Below are 16,110 nucleotides of genomic sequence, written 5' to 3'. Positions count from 1 at the left end.
ATACCAAAATGATCATACCTGCATCAGTCCTCTCAGTCAGACAGAAATAAACAGAGCACTGGAAATCTCCCAGGGCAATTCCTACTTTTGCTCCTTTGGGTATTCCATGCCATGCACAGATTGTCTTGCCTGCAATACTGCCAGGGTCTCCCACCTCTGGAAGCAAGTGCACAGGAAACCCGGATTTTTTCAATCTGCAATCAGAACAATAATATTGCAGAAAAGCAGTATAGGAATGTGTGGCATGACTATAAAGATCTCTTTGAAGTCACAGATGAACCTGGACATACATTTGTGGCTGCTGGATTTATGGATGCTTTCACCTATTTAGAAAGCTTTGGCTTGGGCAGGGGCAGCATTCCAGTTCAATGGGCCAGGTAAACTAGAATAGTTTAGAAGAATAAATAGCTTTCCTTTATATGCAATCTGATTACCTGAGATTATACAGCAGTACATGTTCAGCAAGTTTAACCTACTGATGTCATACAGACAAGCAGTTCCAAGGTAAAGGGACAACCACAAAACCAGTAAAAAAATACAACTTCTAAGTCACAAAGAACTTTAAGCTGTCATGCAGTTAGTGGTTCAAAACCAAATCACAAAGAGTTAAGTCCAGCAAACACCTTACACAATCAACTGCAAGATACACTACATTGCTACAGCAACACCACATTAGTAAAGGTTCAGCAGGCCAAATGCAAGTTCCTGTCACTCTTTCATACCTTCATGAGCAGATCTTTCCACCTTGGAGTCCTGGCCTAACCTAAGCCTTGAAATATATAAGGTCTTAGCACTCAGCCCTGAAAAAGCCAATCATTAAAATAAATAAGTAAATAAATAAACTGATTCCTTAGACTTCCTGTAGCCTAATAACTCTTAGCTATTAGCACAAGTAAGTCTTAGTGATTATGAAGGAGTTCAGCTGAAAGAACTAGAGAGTAATAACTCTCTTTTACCATCACAGACGTGGCTGCAGCGTGCGCTTGTCCATGCCATCCCACCACCCCAGCGCAGAAAGGGAGAGAACACTTTGGTATACAAGGCCTCACTGATGAGTCTCTCAGCTCTGCTGTCTTAGGTATTTCTAAAAATACTGTCCCACATTTTGTATAATTTAAACATATATACCTTACAAACCAGAGCAAACTCTCAATAGTTCTTCAGTATGGGCCACGCCACTATTAATTACAAATAACTTTCAATCACTTTTTATCTGTACCACACTCATTCTTAGGGCCCAAAGAGGTGTTCACATTGCCTGACACAAGCAGTGCACAAAACCCCCTGAATGACCTTAGCACTTACATGTCAGTATTCCAGCTTTTGCTTCTGCAATTAAAATATCCCCAGCTGGCAGCATTCTGGACGGACATGAGTGGCTTCTTCAGGTCACACAACATGGCAACCACATAGTCATGGATAGTACCAGCTGCATCATAGGACTTCAGAAAATCTGGGCTTTTAAACAAAACATTTTAAAAACAAAAACAATGAGGGTTGCTTTAAGGCAGTGGGAGCAAGATTACTTCTGATGCTATGGGAACTTCAGACATGTGTGGTCGCATCTAAAAATGAAACAGTCATCTCAGTGATAACCTGCATTTTGTCGGTTTGGTTTGGTTTTTTAAATGGAATTTGTTTTCCAAGCTGTTACCACAGCAGCAATCTCCTGATGGAAGATGGAGAGATGACAGCTCTAAGGAATGAGTTGTCTAGGCTCAAAAGCACGCCATTGCAAAAGTTACCAGGAATGTAGTAACTGCACAAAAAAATGTCGCTTTGTTGATCCTGGAGCATTTGAAAAAAATAGATAAATTCCTGCAGTTGCTTTAGGATCCACAAATTATATGAATGGAAACATACCAAATGGTGAAACAAAACAGGAATGAAACAAAGCTGCTGGACTCATGAGTTATACAGCTCTAAAGCAAGATCATGCCATGCTCCATTTATTTGCTGGACACATTGGAAAAAAACAAGATCTAAAAAGTTTTTCCCCATTTATTGAACCTGAACTCACTGCAGAGGAAGACATTGGCTCTTTGAGAAACATAGCATACTGCAGACGAAACTGAAGAGCAAATCTTGCTGATGTCAAGTCATAAGTGAAAAATTATATCCTCTGCAAACATGCCACAACAAAGCAGCCCATTCGTAACACCTCATAAGGATCTCAGTGTCTAGGGAAGGAAGGAACTGAAATTAATTTAGGGACTGTTTGTTTTAGCATCTGGCAGCAACCAGACAAAGCAACTCTGTTACTCTTTTAGGCATGCTTGCACTTTTCACAATCTGCACCAAGCAAAATTACAGTGTTCAAACCACATTAGCAGAGCTCCTCTGAGTGGTAGGACAGACTAGAATTATTCTATGATACTTTAAGGCTTCTGTTACTATATGGTCAAAAGCTTTTCTTTTTATTAAAGAGTTCTATAGTATTTTTATGAGGTCAGAGACTCTGTGTGCTCAGTTGCTTATAGTTTATATTGACTACTGCTATTTTAAATATTCTTTGACTACTTAATTAATATTACAATTACAGAGAGAACCAGCCCCTCAGCCTGTAGTGGCATTAACATGCTACAGGAATAGTAATTGTCACATAAATTCAAGATAAGAAACTGCCAGTGAAACAGCTTGATGTACCTCTTCTTTAAATACCAGTAGACTGTGGCACACCCAAATCCTGTAGCCAAGCTGATATGTGACTGTGGCAGAGGAAGAGAAGAGAGGAAGGTGGGACTGCAGCGGCCATCTTGCCAGGTAATGAGATGACTGACCTCCTCTGGCTCAAAGGTAGAGCCTGTATCACACTCTGTCCACTTGCAACCTGAAATACAAAGTATCCAAGAAGTCCAGTGATTCCCTGCAGCGTAGCCTGCCTGGCATTATTCATTTCTGGACACTTTTGATAATTTGTCAAATATATTGGAAAAAGGCCAGAAACAGAGCCAGTAGTGACTGTAATCAATTTAATTAGTCATACTTTTCAGCCCTAGATAACGTCATAATGCCAGTCATCCTTTGCTAAAACAGAGAATGGTATCCAAGGCCTCCCTTCTCTACAAGAACTCCTAGTGCCAAAAGGAACAAGCAACTTGCACCATGAGATATTAATGATACAACTTACAATAACAGGTGACACACGCACAAAAAAAATCACAATTCTGCTATGGGAAGTAATAAGCTGATATGACAGCTTTCACATATAAACCTTAACTGGGATCTGCCACATCATGACCTAGTGAATGCTGTATTAGTAATTAACTGCTTATGATGGATAGCACGTAGTTTCATCACCTTTTGAGCCAAAGCAACAGGAAATCTGGATCTATATGTATTAAGCAATGGACTGCAAAGTACTAAAGAGTATCCCTCTGCTGTGCTACAAGACAGAGCTTCGCCAAAGGTAGAATAGGGTTTAAGTCAGTTTTCAGTTTTACCAGTCCAGCATATTCTTTTTGACCAAAGAACACTATGCCTTTGATGAAACCTTCGCATTCCATCACGTGAAAGCCTCAGCTAAATTACAGCAACTTCTCAGTGTTGCGCAGAGCCTTCCCAGCTATGTCTGCTATTGCTCCAGCCCAGCACGCTACTTCCTGCCCTGACACGCTCACCACAAGCAGCCCTGCAAAGGCAGCACATGGTCCTGTGGGAGCAGCAGACTAAGCAGAGGCTGAGCTCAAGCACTGGCATGTGATGTTTGCGAGCACATTTTGCTGGCACAGCTTCGGCCTCTGACAGCTACTGCTGTTCCAGGTGATGCCTGGCCACCATGTGGGGACAGAACTGGCCACACGCTGTCGCCGGCTGGCTCTAACTGAGGCAACCTTTTGGTTTTTGGCTGGGGTGGGAGCAGTTTCAAGTTGTGCTGTGCCACTTGTCCTAAAGGTCAGAGAAGAGATCCAGCTGCTTAACTGACTAGCACAAATATGGCTAAAAGAGTCTTTCTTGGGCTGGATACAGGGATTTGAAATTACACTGACACAGTACAAAGCAGCCGTGAAAGTTGGGAAGTACTACGTGAAACATGCAAAGCAAACACATACTTTTTCTTGTTCCCTTAATTCCCTGTTCTGTCAAGTCTGTTTGAACTGAATTTCCAATCGGTTTGCTTTTCTAGTTTTAAATGGATTCTAAGAAATACGATTAACTATAAATCTAACTCTAAAGGATGCTATTAAAAATGTAATTTGTGTCCCAAAGTGCATGGATTCACTTAGTCTACTCAAAACAAGTGAGAGCAAACACCCTCTTTCACTTGATAGAAATGAAACAAAAGTGGCATGTGGCTTTAGGAAATAAAATATTAACCAATATGACATAAGAATCTATGCCTACTGTGAACCCATGAGGCTTTGTGATGCAACCCTTGGGATAGCTGGAAAGTAAGCAACAGCTCCTTTGGTCCATCAGCCTTTGGATTTCTTTCTTTCTAATCATTTTAGTATTTAACGTAAAATTACAGCCAGTAATGAATAGCATAATGTCTCTTAAAGCAATTAAGGCTCTGACAGCTTTTGACAGGCAGTGACCAGCACTTTTGGGAAATCTATTCTGTGGTTTACAATAAATCTCTGCTTAATCTGCGTAACTCCTATTTATAAGACTTGTACAATTGCTCAGATGTGCACATCATAACGTAAAGAGAAAGAAGACACGTAACCACATTCTGAAAGCCTAAGACTTCAGTAGGTTTATACGATGTTAGTCAAGAAGATAATCCATCCCTATCTCACAGGGCTGGCTATCCAAGGCCTGAATTTTTCAAATGTCCTCACTGTCACAAAGATTAACTGAATATTTGCACTATCAAGCCTCATGTGACTATCTCACTGGGGTTGCTTTTGTTTCTGAGGCCTTGGCCCTTCATTCTACAAGCAGCTAAGTATTCAGAATCACAACCATAATCCTTTTTTAACTCCTACTAACAGATGCATAAGCAGCAAGATGAATGCAACACAACAGTCTATGACTTGCTAGGAAAAAAAATGCCTTGAGATTTTAGGGGAGGCGGGGCAAAGAAGGAAAGAAAAAAAAAAGACTGAAAACACCATTTAGCCAACTTCAGTTTTTCTCCTACTGTACTTTCAAGCAGCATTTTAAAATAGCATAGAAATACTCACTATTGGATAGCTACTGCTATGCACATTCTAACATAAAGATCGAGCATAGCTTATTTTTCCAGGCATACACAAAACTGCTACTGCAGAATCATTAGAGGATATTGAGATACTGGGAACAGCTAATTAAGTGTTTTGTGAGGTGAAGAACATTCCTCGCCCCCCCCCCCCATTTACATGACTCAGAAGTTCTTTAAACTGGCAGCAGATAGCATATGATGGACAAGCAATTAGCAAGCCACAAATATGTTATTCTTCCTTCATATTAATAATTGTGCTGACTCTGCAGGGATCTTGTAAAACTAAATTCTTTAACTAATCTGTGTAAACAATATGGTCAATTATAGGCAGTAGCTGAAATTCCAGTAGTTAAAGCAATATTCCCACAGAAGATGATCTTCTGTTAACTCTGCTTTACAGAAGACCAAAATGAACACGCAAGTTTCCTACAGATCGCTTCAGTGTTAAAAATTTACTTTCTGCATCATAATACTCTGAACAGTAATGTCAAAGAATTAATGTTACCTTTATCTTTTTTCCAAAATACAATCCCATGCATTTGTCCTGAAATGCCAATGTGACTGACTCTTTGAAGCTGCTGCTGAGGTAGAGCAGCAAGGCATTCATTCAATGCTTTTATTATTTTCTGGACATTCTGCTCCATTCCCTGCAATCATAAAGCATTATTCTGAGCATGAAACCATTAGGATTCACTCGGTGTATTTATTAAACAAGGCTACTCTAGTCTGAAGTGAAGAATGGAATTCATTTAGCTTAATAGCATATATTAGAATAACATTCACTATTAAACTGAAAAAAAAAATGCAAAAAACCCACAAAACCACAAAAACTGAAAACCGGTAATAGCAAGTCGAGATTAAGATAACAGCCTCTTAAACTGAAGCCAAACAATTCTTAATTTCCTAAGTTACCATACTCAACTGTACCTTTTAAAAAAATCCATTAACACTCACTACATGCTTTCATTAGCTCACCTTATATATTGCCCTTCTTTTTCCTCACAGAGTGATCCGTGTGTTCTGACTGGCACAGAGTCTCCCTTACATCTTCCTAATGCTCCTCTGTATATACTCACTGTTGATTTTGGTGATGCTGACACTTTGATTCTGGATACTGTATTCCTAGAACCACCCAGCAAACCAATGTACTCAGCAAACTGCCCCAACTGTGCCACAAGAGAAGCTCTATTCCAGTTTTCACACTTTCGAAGATTCAGATTACTTTGTGACAGACCCGTATGAAGATTATAAGCAAAAGTATTCAAATATAGTCTACATATAGATGTGAACTAATCTGCACATACATACTTCTGACTGCAGAAACATGACTGTAGAGAGGAGGGTTGACCTGTTTGGTATCTTTGCTCAGAAATTAGCTCCTGGACTCATTACAATACTAGGCCAGAGGAATGTTGATACGTATTTTTTATGATTCTGATTCATCCTTTCTTAGGCTGACCAACACAATGAATGTAAAGATCTTTAACAGGAGCACATGTCCCTGGTTATTTCCATGGGGAATTTCCAGTTATGATTCCATCTCACATTAAAGTGCAAAATACCCTTCCCATTGGCAAGCAGTTGCTGTTTCCTGACTGGAAGCATCAAAGACAAGGTGATAGTTCATGGGAGAATAGTTTTAGATTGTCTTTGTAACTTTTCAAACCCTGGGTCTTTCTTAAAACAAGCAGCTTCACTTGACTTTCTTGAACAGTAAACAGAGACCATTTTAATTCTACTTTCAGACATCCAGACACATGCAGCAACCATCTCCATCATTCTAAGCACAAAAACCACCCAGGAAAGCCACTGAAGTCTGCATAACATAGCAACACAACCCAGCCACGACAAGGCAAGGCTGGTATCCTAAAATTGCCAGCAGTGCTATCTGCCACCCCTTACCTGTGGTCCAGCTTCCAGGCTACTGGTGTGGGCCTGCGTCTCCCTGGAGCAGCTCTCGGCCACCACCTGCCCTTGCTTTCCCCTTACCAACAGAGCAGCCTTAACCGACGTCGTGCCCAGGTCTATGCCCAGCACACAGGCAGGAGCAGGCCCGCCTGCCACCTCGCTGCCCGCCATAGGCACGGGGAGAAGGGATTGCTTTCACTTTCACCACCACGCAGGGGTCTCTCTATGTGATGGCCGAACCAACACCCACTGCGCTGAGCCCCACACTGCTCCTTGCTTTCTCTGAGCAGAAAGCTGCCTCAAGAGCCAAGGGTCCTGAGGGCATAAGCAGTGCGGGCTCCCACCCCAGTGGCACACAGGGACTGGGCAGGCTGCGCTGGACGAGCGGCCTGGACTTTGCCCTCTGGCTGAAGATGTCTCCCCTCAGCAGTACCTGGCCACTAACCCTCCATCTTGACCGTGACGAACCGTCCCTTCCCCGGCCCTCCCCGGTGACCTGCGCAGCTTTAAACGAAACACCAACAAACAACCGAAGCGACGAGCCCTCCCTCCGCTCGCAGCTCTCCCTCCTCACAGCCTCACCGGCACCAGCCCAAAGCCCAACCCGCCCCGCCACACCCAAGATGGCAGCCGAGGGCGGCCACACCACGCGCCATGGGCGCTGGGCGGGGAGTTGAGAGGCGGGGGCCTCACGTGAGAAGCTGAAAAGGGAAGAGCCGGGGCAGTGCGGGAGTAAGCTGCGGCGCTGGAAAGAGGTAGGTGCCCTCTCCTCAGCCCTGCTTCCTCAGGATTAGCGTATCCTAAAGCGTGGGGTGGCCCCGCTTCACCGTCCCTCCTGAGGGGAAGATGGCGGGGACTACAGGTCCCAGCGTGCACCGCGCCGCGCTGCCGGCGGGGGGGCCATGGCGGGGGCGCGGTGTCTGCTGAGATTTGTAGTCCCACACGGGTGGGTGGGTGAGTGAGTGGGATTCCTCAGCAGGGTGGCGGCGGGATAAACTGTGAGGTAAAGATGTCCTCGGGGCAGTCTGGGCAGGCAGAGGGGCTAAAAGACTGGTGCTCTCTCGGGGGTGCTGGGGGTCCCTCAGCTGGGCAGGGCCAGGGGCCATGGTGCTGGGGGGGGGGCAGATCTGTTTGTAGGGAGCTGCCAGCTGAGGGGATGGGCTGGTGCCCCCTCAAAATGTGTGGATCCTGAACAAAGGCTTCTTCCCCACTTTTTCAGCAGCTTTTCCACCATGAGGATGCAATACCTGGTGCCTGCTCTGCTGCACCTCTCACTTGTGCTGCTGAGGCCTTGTGGTGAGTGTTTGGCCATCCCAGCTTGGGCCCACAGGGCCTCCTGGGCAGGGGCCAGGTCTGAGCTGGTACAAGGTGGAAGAGGGCTGCTCTGCAGTATCCCCGGTTATGCCTCTCTGAGGGGGACCTGTGCCATGCTTCCCATCAGCTCTTCTTTCTTTTCCATGCTACCTTTGACTTAGTGTGCTCAGACACAGTGCTGTGCTGAGGCACTGTTGTGACAGAGCATTTGCCTTGTGCTCTGAACTCACCCCTGCAGAAGCAGATTAAACACTATCTGGGGTGCAGACAGTGATGAACTGGGGAGCTCTCCTGCACTTAAATAACTTCTTAAGAACACTGTGTAATACAGGCATCAAGAAAAAAAAAAGGCATCCAGGGCATTTTTATCTTTCCATTTCTGTATTATTTTTATATAGCTCTCTGTTCTTCTTCCTGTCTCTCGTGTCCTTTAAACATACAGTGAATAATATAAACTTGGATTCCAAATATCAAAGTTGTTGACACACGACCAGCTCATGGCTTTGATATCAGTTGGATTGGCACTTGGAATCTTGGCCTCACCGAAAGCATGGTGTGGTACCACGTAGCTGGATTGTTGTAAAGTGTACCCCTTAATAGCAGTATTTCAGGCTACTATAGTAAGGTGCTTGTGATTCCTGAAGTGTTAAAATAGTAAATGTAAATTCTCTTGAACATCTGGGTACCTGGTTTGAATTTGTGACCCAAGAAGCAATTTTAAACTAAATTTTTTGAATTTATGTCTCCTAAGTTACTAGGATCACATCAAGAAACAATTAGTATGGGTTTCAATTATCCTATAGCCTTCTCTTGGCATGAACTTTTGTTGCACTTCAAATATTTGAATTGGTTTCTTGCAACATGTTCAAGTGACAGTTGTTTACTTCTCCTTTTAAGTTGTTTAATTGCCTTGAGATAAGCTGTACTCCCTTTGATGTTTATCAAGTGTACTAATTTTGTTAATCTGACACTGCAGGTACCAATGGACAAAATGACTCTATCACAAAAGAAAGTAGGTAGTTCTTTTGAAGGAGCTATTCATCATATATAGTAACTGAGATTTGTGTGGGATTTTTTGGTTGTTTGGTGTTTTGTTTTTTTTTCCCCCCCAGATGGAGTCGTTGTATTGTCTGTCCCTGAAATGGTTTCCTTAGAAAGTGGAAGTTCAACAAACGTCACTATCTTTCTGAGGTAAAATTGTGATTGCATCTTTACTTTCCCTTTGTAACAAGGGACAAGCAAGTGGGTAGGACTTGGCTGTATACTTAAGAATTTCCTGCAGGCTCAGTGAATTGTTCATACAGAGTGAATCTCATTTGTGTGACTGGCCAATTCTAGACTATTATGTTGCTTAGTGCAAGGATGGACCAAGATAGTGCAGCATTCTCACAAACAGCCTTGTATTGTTGGCCTCTGACAGTAGCCCATGTCATTTATGTGAAAAGTTGAGCAGGAAAAGCTGTTTTATACTGTCTGTCCTGTATTAGCATATTGAATCTCTTCCATAAATGAACTTATGGTTCCTCCATTTTTAAAAATTGATGCTTAAGAGAGACTTGCATTTCCTGGAAGGATCACCAAAAAACTACCAAGCAAAGATAACTTGTCATTTCTAGCAAAGAAATGCAGTTACTCTGCAGTGGGGGCTGATGCATCTTAGTGTCGTTGTTTAATACAGTGCATTGTTTACCCATGTTTCTGCTATGTCAGCCTCTTCCCAGGAAGGGATTGTTAAACACATGCACCCTTCCCCTTTGAGATCTTAAAGTTCAAGTAAAGGGAATGGTCAGATGAAAATGTAACAATTGTGATAAAGAGGAAAATAGCAAAATGTGGCTGCAACAGTCTAGAACTTTATTTTTGCAAAGAAAGATGTGGTACTGTAATCTTGTTCATGGACAAGTACGGGCATTTGAACCTTATGATATTTTAAGTACTGCTGTGCAATTAAACCTCCTGGGCAGATGCTCAGTGGAGTTCTCTGGGAAGGCTGTGCAGATCTGTGTCACTTAGAAGGTTTTTATTTGAGAGTTTTTTGGTTTTGTCTTGCTGCACTGCTGTAATTTCTGCCCCTCATCACCCCAAGTACATGTCCATCACTTCTGCCCCTCTTTACCAGCAAAGGGTTAACAAGTGCAGTGATAGGATTCTGGTGCCAATGACTCTGCTCTGCCACTTGTTTGGAGAAGGGGGTAAAATGTGGCCATCTAACTGTCTAGTGCCCAACACTAGCTCAGATAAAAGAAATAGTACAATGCTAACATGCTTTGGTGCTGATGTTCCTCAGAGTACCAGGTAAGTACTGCTGAGTACGGACTGCTCATTATGTTTGCAACAGCTGTGAGGATTTAGCAGATACTCTCATGCAGCCCTGAAGCAATCTTTGTAAACTCTGGCACCAGCCTAACTTGGTTTTTCTGCCTTCACAGGGCTCCATTAAATGAGACACTGGTGATAATGCTTAATATTACACACTCCTCAAAACACAGCACCATTGTTGAACTGCCTGATGAAGTAAGTGACAGAACAGACTTCTGACCTTACGCAAAAGCCTTCCGTTAGTATGGTGCAATTCTCCTCTTTATTTCCTCCACTTTGCCTTGCAGGTACAATTGCCTGCAGGTCACACTAAAGCAGACTTCCAAGTGAAAGCAGAGGATGTTGGACAAGTAACGGTTTATCTTTATACCATTAACTTCAACTTAACTGGGTGAGAAACTGGTTTTTAGTTCCACTTACTATCCTACAGCTGCTTAAACTTTTGGGTAACTATTCCCTCCTTATAGTTAAATAGTTAATGGGATATGGGTGGTATGTAGGTGAGAAGATGTGGTGACCCTCCAGCAATACCCAAGGTATTCAGATAAATACAGGGTATGGTAGCAGAGTGATAGCCTTGGTATCTTAGATTTCATTACTAGATGACTCCGAGCTCTCCTGGCTCCTTAGTCTGGTTTTAATAACCCCTCCCAAAAGTATCAAAACTATGTATCAGCTTTTCTGATCTGGGAAGCATTTGGTTGTAAATGGATACTATTCTTACTGTGCAGAACTTCTTCTGGAGTGCTAATAGCCTGATGCAGCTGTGTGCCCATCTCACTACCATGAGATACAGGTGTTTTGCTTTCTAGTAGTTGCTATAGGTAATTGCTTTCTAGTTAGGGGAGCCTTCTTCTCATGGATGCCAGTCTGCCTTATAGGACAACAGTCTAGCAGGATGGAGAAAGCTGGATTGTATTTGCTTGTTGCCCAGATGCTACTGAGCAACATGATACTCTTGTTTTAGTTCCTCATTTCACTTCTGCTTTTAAGACTCAAAGCAAATGCAGTGGTAAGCACATGAAAGGCTCAACAGGACAGGCATGATCTTGAAGGTTTGCTGACAGAGTGTGAAAAGTGAAACTCTGCTCTTGCATAACAGACCTCATGCTAAGAGAGTGGAAGCCATAGGCACAAGATGACCTTTTTGATGATTTCTGTGGTAAAAGAATGGAAAGGAAAGAGGGAGACAAGAAGGAAAGGATAGGTTAGCAGGAGTGGGAGATGCCCTAAACATAACAAGGACACTAAAGAAAAGGGGAGCAACTCTACTGAAACAAATTCTGAATCTTTATTGTCTTGTCTCAACATCAGGACTGTTTTTTCTCTCAAAGCAGAACAAGGGAAAATCTGCTGAAAAAAGTGTGAACGGACAAATTAACTAATTCTGTTTGCATTAACCAGCAGACCTAGGATTCAATTTCAAGTGATTCATAGCATCATAGTGAGATATGCTGATGAAGTGATTGGCTGGATCTATTTCCTCGCCTGGTCTATCTCCTTCTATCCTCAACTCTTTGAGAACTGGCGACGAAAGAGGTAAAGAGACTTAAGATGTGTTTGCAAGTCACTTAAGCACTTCTGCAAATCATATTCCTAGCTTTAGTTACGTCCATCTTGGCTATTGTGAATTATGCATGGAAAAATGGGGTGGGGGGAAAAGCAAGCCAAAGATAGAGCCTGAATAAATGCAGCCCTGGTGAGATTTTATGCATGCAGGTCAGAGGAAACTAGGTGTAGCTTATAGACACCTAATCCTATGGTTTGGCATCCAATACTAATTTGTGATAGAGGAGACTTCCCCATTCCCTTTGGTGTCATGTTGTAGATCATCTGGCTGAGCCAACTGTGATGCCCACCTTCAAAGATTACTTACCTTGCAAGCTGCTTATCAGACAGCTCCTTGCAATGTTGTTGTTAGGCCAGCTCCCTTTCAACTAGGGGACTGTAAGTAGAAACATTATTATATATGAAAACTAAAGCATTTGTTTTGGCAAAGATGCACTACTGCTTCTGTGGATTCAGGCTGGGGTGGTTTTATCAGACTAGGTGAGCTCATGGAGTTAAACATCAGGGACACAACCTTGTCAGTGAGAGCTGTTGTGAGTACCAGTGCATGGCCTGTGAGACAGGTTTCACCTTGCTTTCTGGTGAACTCACAGCATCATGTTGTCACAATGCCTGCAGCTTTGGCTTACATCAAAAATTGCCTATAAATTGGTACATTCTAGGGTCAAGTTGTCCCTGCATATTTCTCATACTTTTTTTTTTTCCCCCCCTTCTCTAGTGTTGTTGGACTAAGCTTTGACTTTATAGCATTAAACCTTACTGGCTTTATAGCATACAGTGTGTTTAATGTTGGACTCTTCTGGATTCCTTTGATTAAGGTAAGCATGACTATCTCTTAATACTTGCTGGGGTGGTGGGGGGTGTCTACAGAAGGGAGTTAAGGCATTTGGCTGGTTCTGGTTTCTCTTACATCTAGGAGGAATTCTTAGTCAGTTATCCCAGTGGGGTGAACCCTGTGGCTGTCAATGATGTTTTCTTTAGTCTCCACGCAGTAGCTGTGACTCTCCTCACTGTAATTCAGTGCTGCATCTATGAGGTAAGTGCTGGGCTGACCTGTCGCCTCTTGCCATCCCCCTCCTTTTGGGTTCCAGAGTCCTCACTGCACTTGCACCAGCCTTTCAAGAAGTCAGGCTTTGCAGTCCAGCTGCCTTCATCTTCCCTGAGCTAGCAGCAACTCCAGTAAGCTTAGCTACTTCAGCCTCATGGAGGTTCTGAGCTTATAAGTAAACTCATTAGGGACTCAAAACAACTAAGGCAAACGCCCAAGTTCATGAAGTTCCCAAACAGATCTCTAGCCTGCACATAGGTTACAGCTCTACACAGTACAAATGCTGGTATGTGCTTTCCTGTCTCCTTACTACTGGGAGCATCCTTCAAGCTAGGACAGGTCCTTAGGGATTCCCTGCAATTTAAACTTTCAGCTTTGTTTCAACTTCTTTTCTACTAAAACAGCTGCAAGGGCCCTTTTATAATTTCTACCCCTTTTTGGGTAAGACTGATTGTAATAGTCAGGTAATCCCCATTGTAAAAGCCTCTGATCTGAACAGCTGACTTTCTCTAGATGGTAAGTATTTATGTTTCAGGGCACTTCCTACAGTGATGCTAAACATAAAACTCTTAACAGCCCATTTGTCACCACTGCTAGGTGCTATAGTCTTTTCTAGTGAAGAATTAGAAGGCAACCATGAATCTTTTACCATAACGGCATTAGCAGACTTTTGCATATATAGGAATTCTTGATATCATCAAATTGAACTCAGGAAGTTTAGAGATGTGTCACAGATAATAGGTATCACAAATACTCAAAAATACTGCCACAATATTGTTTCCCACTTGCTCACGGACAATAGTGTTCCAAATGATTGAATATTGCTCATCAGCTCTTGCAAACCTACAGCTGGTTGCTGTAGCACTCATTTAGTCTTAAAATTCCCTTGTGGTATGAGCCTAGCTGGTACAACAACAGGTTTGGATGGTAACCTTGCGTAGTCCTGAGCATATTCTGTGTATCTCTTGTGTGTCTGAGGATGTATGACCTGGGTCAGTCTAAGTGTATCTGCATTTGTCTTTCAGAGAGCAGGTCAGAAAGTATCCAAAGTTGTTGTTGGACTACTGGCACTTGCATGGATCTTCACATTTACGATACTCTTTCTTGCTGCAGCTGAGGAAATGACATGGCTACAGTTCTTATTTTGCTTCTCTTACATTAAGCTAGCAGTCACACTGATAAAATATTTTCCACAGGTAAATCTGAACTTTTCTGCTTTTATAGTATGTTCCTGTCATCCTAAGCCTGTAGTGTAAGCTCTTGAAAGTCTGACTAGACTAAACCGGCAATGACTAGTTAAGTCTTTTAGTGACAAAACCAGTATAGTTACACAAGAAGTCATCTTAAATGTTAATCTCAGGATTGCTTGTACATGACCTGCTGACTGACTTCTTGTTACACCCCCAGGCATACATGAATTTCCGTCGGAAGAGTACTGAGGGATGGAGTATTGGAAATGTATTACTAGACTTCACTGGTGGAAGCTTCAGCCTTCTCCAGATGTTTCTTCAGTCATACAACAATGGTAAGGCTGGAACTGAGGTGGTAGGGCCTTTCTTAATGGGGTGGGAGAATCCTGCTACAAAGCAGATATAAACTGGTAGGTTATCTTAGGAGAACGTTCTCCTAAGCTACTCTTATACTAAGAGTAAAGAATCTGTTGATATTCAAGACAGAAAATGGAATAGCTATTCTGAAGACACCACGGGAACAGTTATTAATTAGCTTTGCATAACATGTATGCTACAGTCAGTCTTAAGTGTGTCTAAGCAGTCCAGGTAATAAGCATGAACTTCTCTAATATGCATGGCATTACCTTGTAGTCCTGAGACAAGACTAAACTTCAGGAGTTAGTCTAAACTCTCTAATTTTGTGTTTGACAGATCAATGGAAGTTAATCTTTGGAGATCCAACCAAGTTTGGCCTGGGTGTCTTTTCCATCGTCTTTGATATTGTTTTTATGGTCCAGCACTACTGCCTTTATAGGAGACAAGGGTATGAACGTTTTGAATAACATCACTTGTGAAGACAAAAACTTTAAACTGAACTTGCCCCTCCTCTGGCTGAGGGCTTTCAAGATGCCAGTTACTAGAAATGCAGATTCTGATCTCTGTTTATACTTTAATACTCTCTGGTATGGAATACAAGCTGTTGCCTTGCCAAATGCTGATTGCCAGATGCCTTAAAGGACAACAAGCTCTCTAGCCACCACTTGGGAACGGAAGACTCATGCCTGTTGAAGCTGCAGACAGCTTAGCATGAGCTGTCCAAGCAACATGTGGCAACATTAACAGGGAAGAGAAAGACCAGACTAATGTCTTTGACTGGAAGCAAAGCACAAAGAGCAGAGTTCTGGCTTCCAAAAATCTGAGGTGATGTTTAAGCAACCACTTAATATCTTAAGGTAATGACCAAAGACTGTGGATCAAAGTGCTGCTGCTGACTTCACAGACAGATCACAGTAAAACACCACTCAGGTTGGCTGTTAACAGATGTAGTGGCACATAAAAGAATAATGAAGTTGGTAGCAAATAATACATGAATATTAGGACCTGAGCTCTTTATTAAAAGAATACTAAGAAACAAACTATTCTTATCTCACTGAAAGATCTTTCAAAGGTGCTAAGGGAAATGCTCAGATTTATCTAAATACTTCTAGTGCACTAACTTCATTTTGCTCAGTTCTACTGACACGCCTTGAATCCTAAATGGTGGATGGTAAAGATTAAAGACTTATCAAAGAGATTATTTCTAAGTATCATGTTAACAGCCCCATAATTAAACACATTTTTTTGTTCCTGGACAA

The 16,110-nt window shown here is 42.5% G+C and overlaps 2 protein-coding genes across 16 annotated transcripts in view; one reads left to right on the top strand and one right to left on the bottom strand.

The window, feature by feature from the left end:
* The window catches only part of LOC141952759 (sedoheptulokinase-like), a 24,317-nt gene extending 16,432 nt beyond the window's left edge, over nt 1-7,885 (bottom strand). For 4 of the 9 annotated variants that reach the window (XM_074890573.1, XM_074890571.1, XM_074890572.1 and 1 more), the window contains exons 1-5: nt 7,049-7,865; nt 5,652-5,793; nt 2,647-2,830; nt 1,306-1,458; nt 19-194 (exon numbers count right to left, since the gene is read on the bottom strand). In XM_074890573.1, coding sequence (XP_074746674.1) covers nt 19-194; nt 1,306-1,458; nt 2,647-2,830; nt 5,652-5,793; nt 7,049-7,225 — 832 coding nt within the window. In that variant the 5' untranslated portion in view covers nt 7,226-7,865. Of the gene's footprint in view, nt 1-18; nt 195-722; nt 801-1,305; nt 1,459-2,646; nt 2,831-5,651; nt 5,794-7,048 lie in introns of those variants that run through there. The other 5 variants (XM_074890564.1, XM_074890566.1, XM_074890565.1 and 2 more) reach the window with 3 other exon arrangements.
* On the top strand, nt 7,684-16,110 carry CTNS (cystinosin, lysosomal cystine transporter). 7 transcript variants are annotated; one of them, XM_074890576.1, is made up of 12 exons: nt 7,684-7,809; nt 8,277-8,350; nt 9,345-9,380; nt 9,481-9,559; nt 10,798-10,882; nt 10,975-11,078; nt 12,092-12,226; nt 12,975-13,074; nt 13,173-13,292; nt 14,330-14,500; nt 14,712-14,829; nt 15,188-16,110. In XM_074890576.1, the coding sequence occupies exons 2-12, from the start codon at nt 8,287-8,289 to the stop codon at nt 15,316-15,318; spliced, it is 1,143 nt and encodes a 380-aa protein (XP_074746677.1). In that variant the 5' UTR covers nt 7,684-7,809; nt 8,277-8,286; the 3' UTR covers nt 15,319-16,110. The 7 variants fall into 7 exon arrangements, with proteins under 7 accessions (XP_074746677.1, XP_074746679.1, XP_074746676.1 ...); XM_074890578.1 differs by having other exon boundaries at nt 7,690-7,809; nt 8,274-8,350; nt 12,095-12,226; XM_074890575.1 differs by having other exon boundaries at nt 7,690-7,809; nt 8,274-8,350.

The sequence above is a fragment of the Strix uralensis genome, chromosome 20 (genome assembly GCF_047716275.1).
Source record: "Strix uralensis isolate ZFMK-TIS-50842 chromosome 20, bStrUra1, whole genome shotgun sequence".
Classification (NCBI taxonomy): Eukaryota; Metazoa; Chordata; class Aves; order Strigiformes; family Strigidae; genus Strix; species Strix uralensis.
This window is presented reverse-complemented; position numbering and strand designations above follow the sequence as displayed.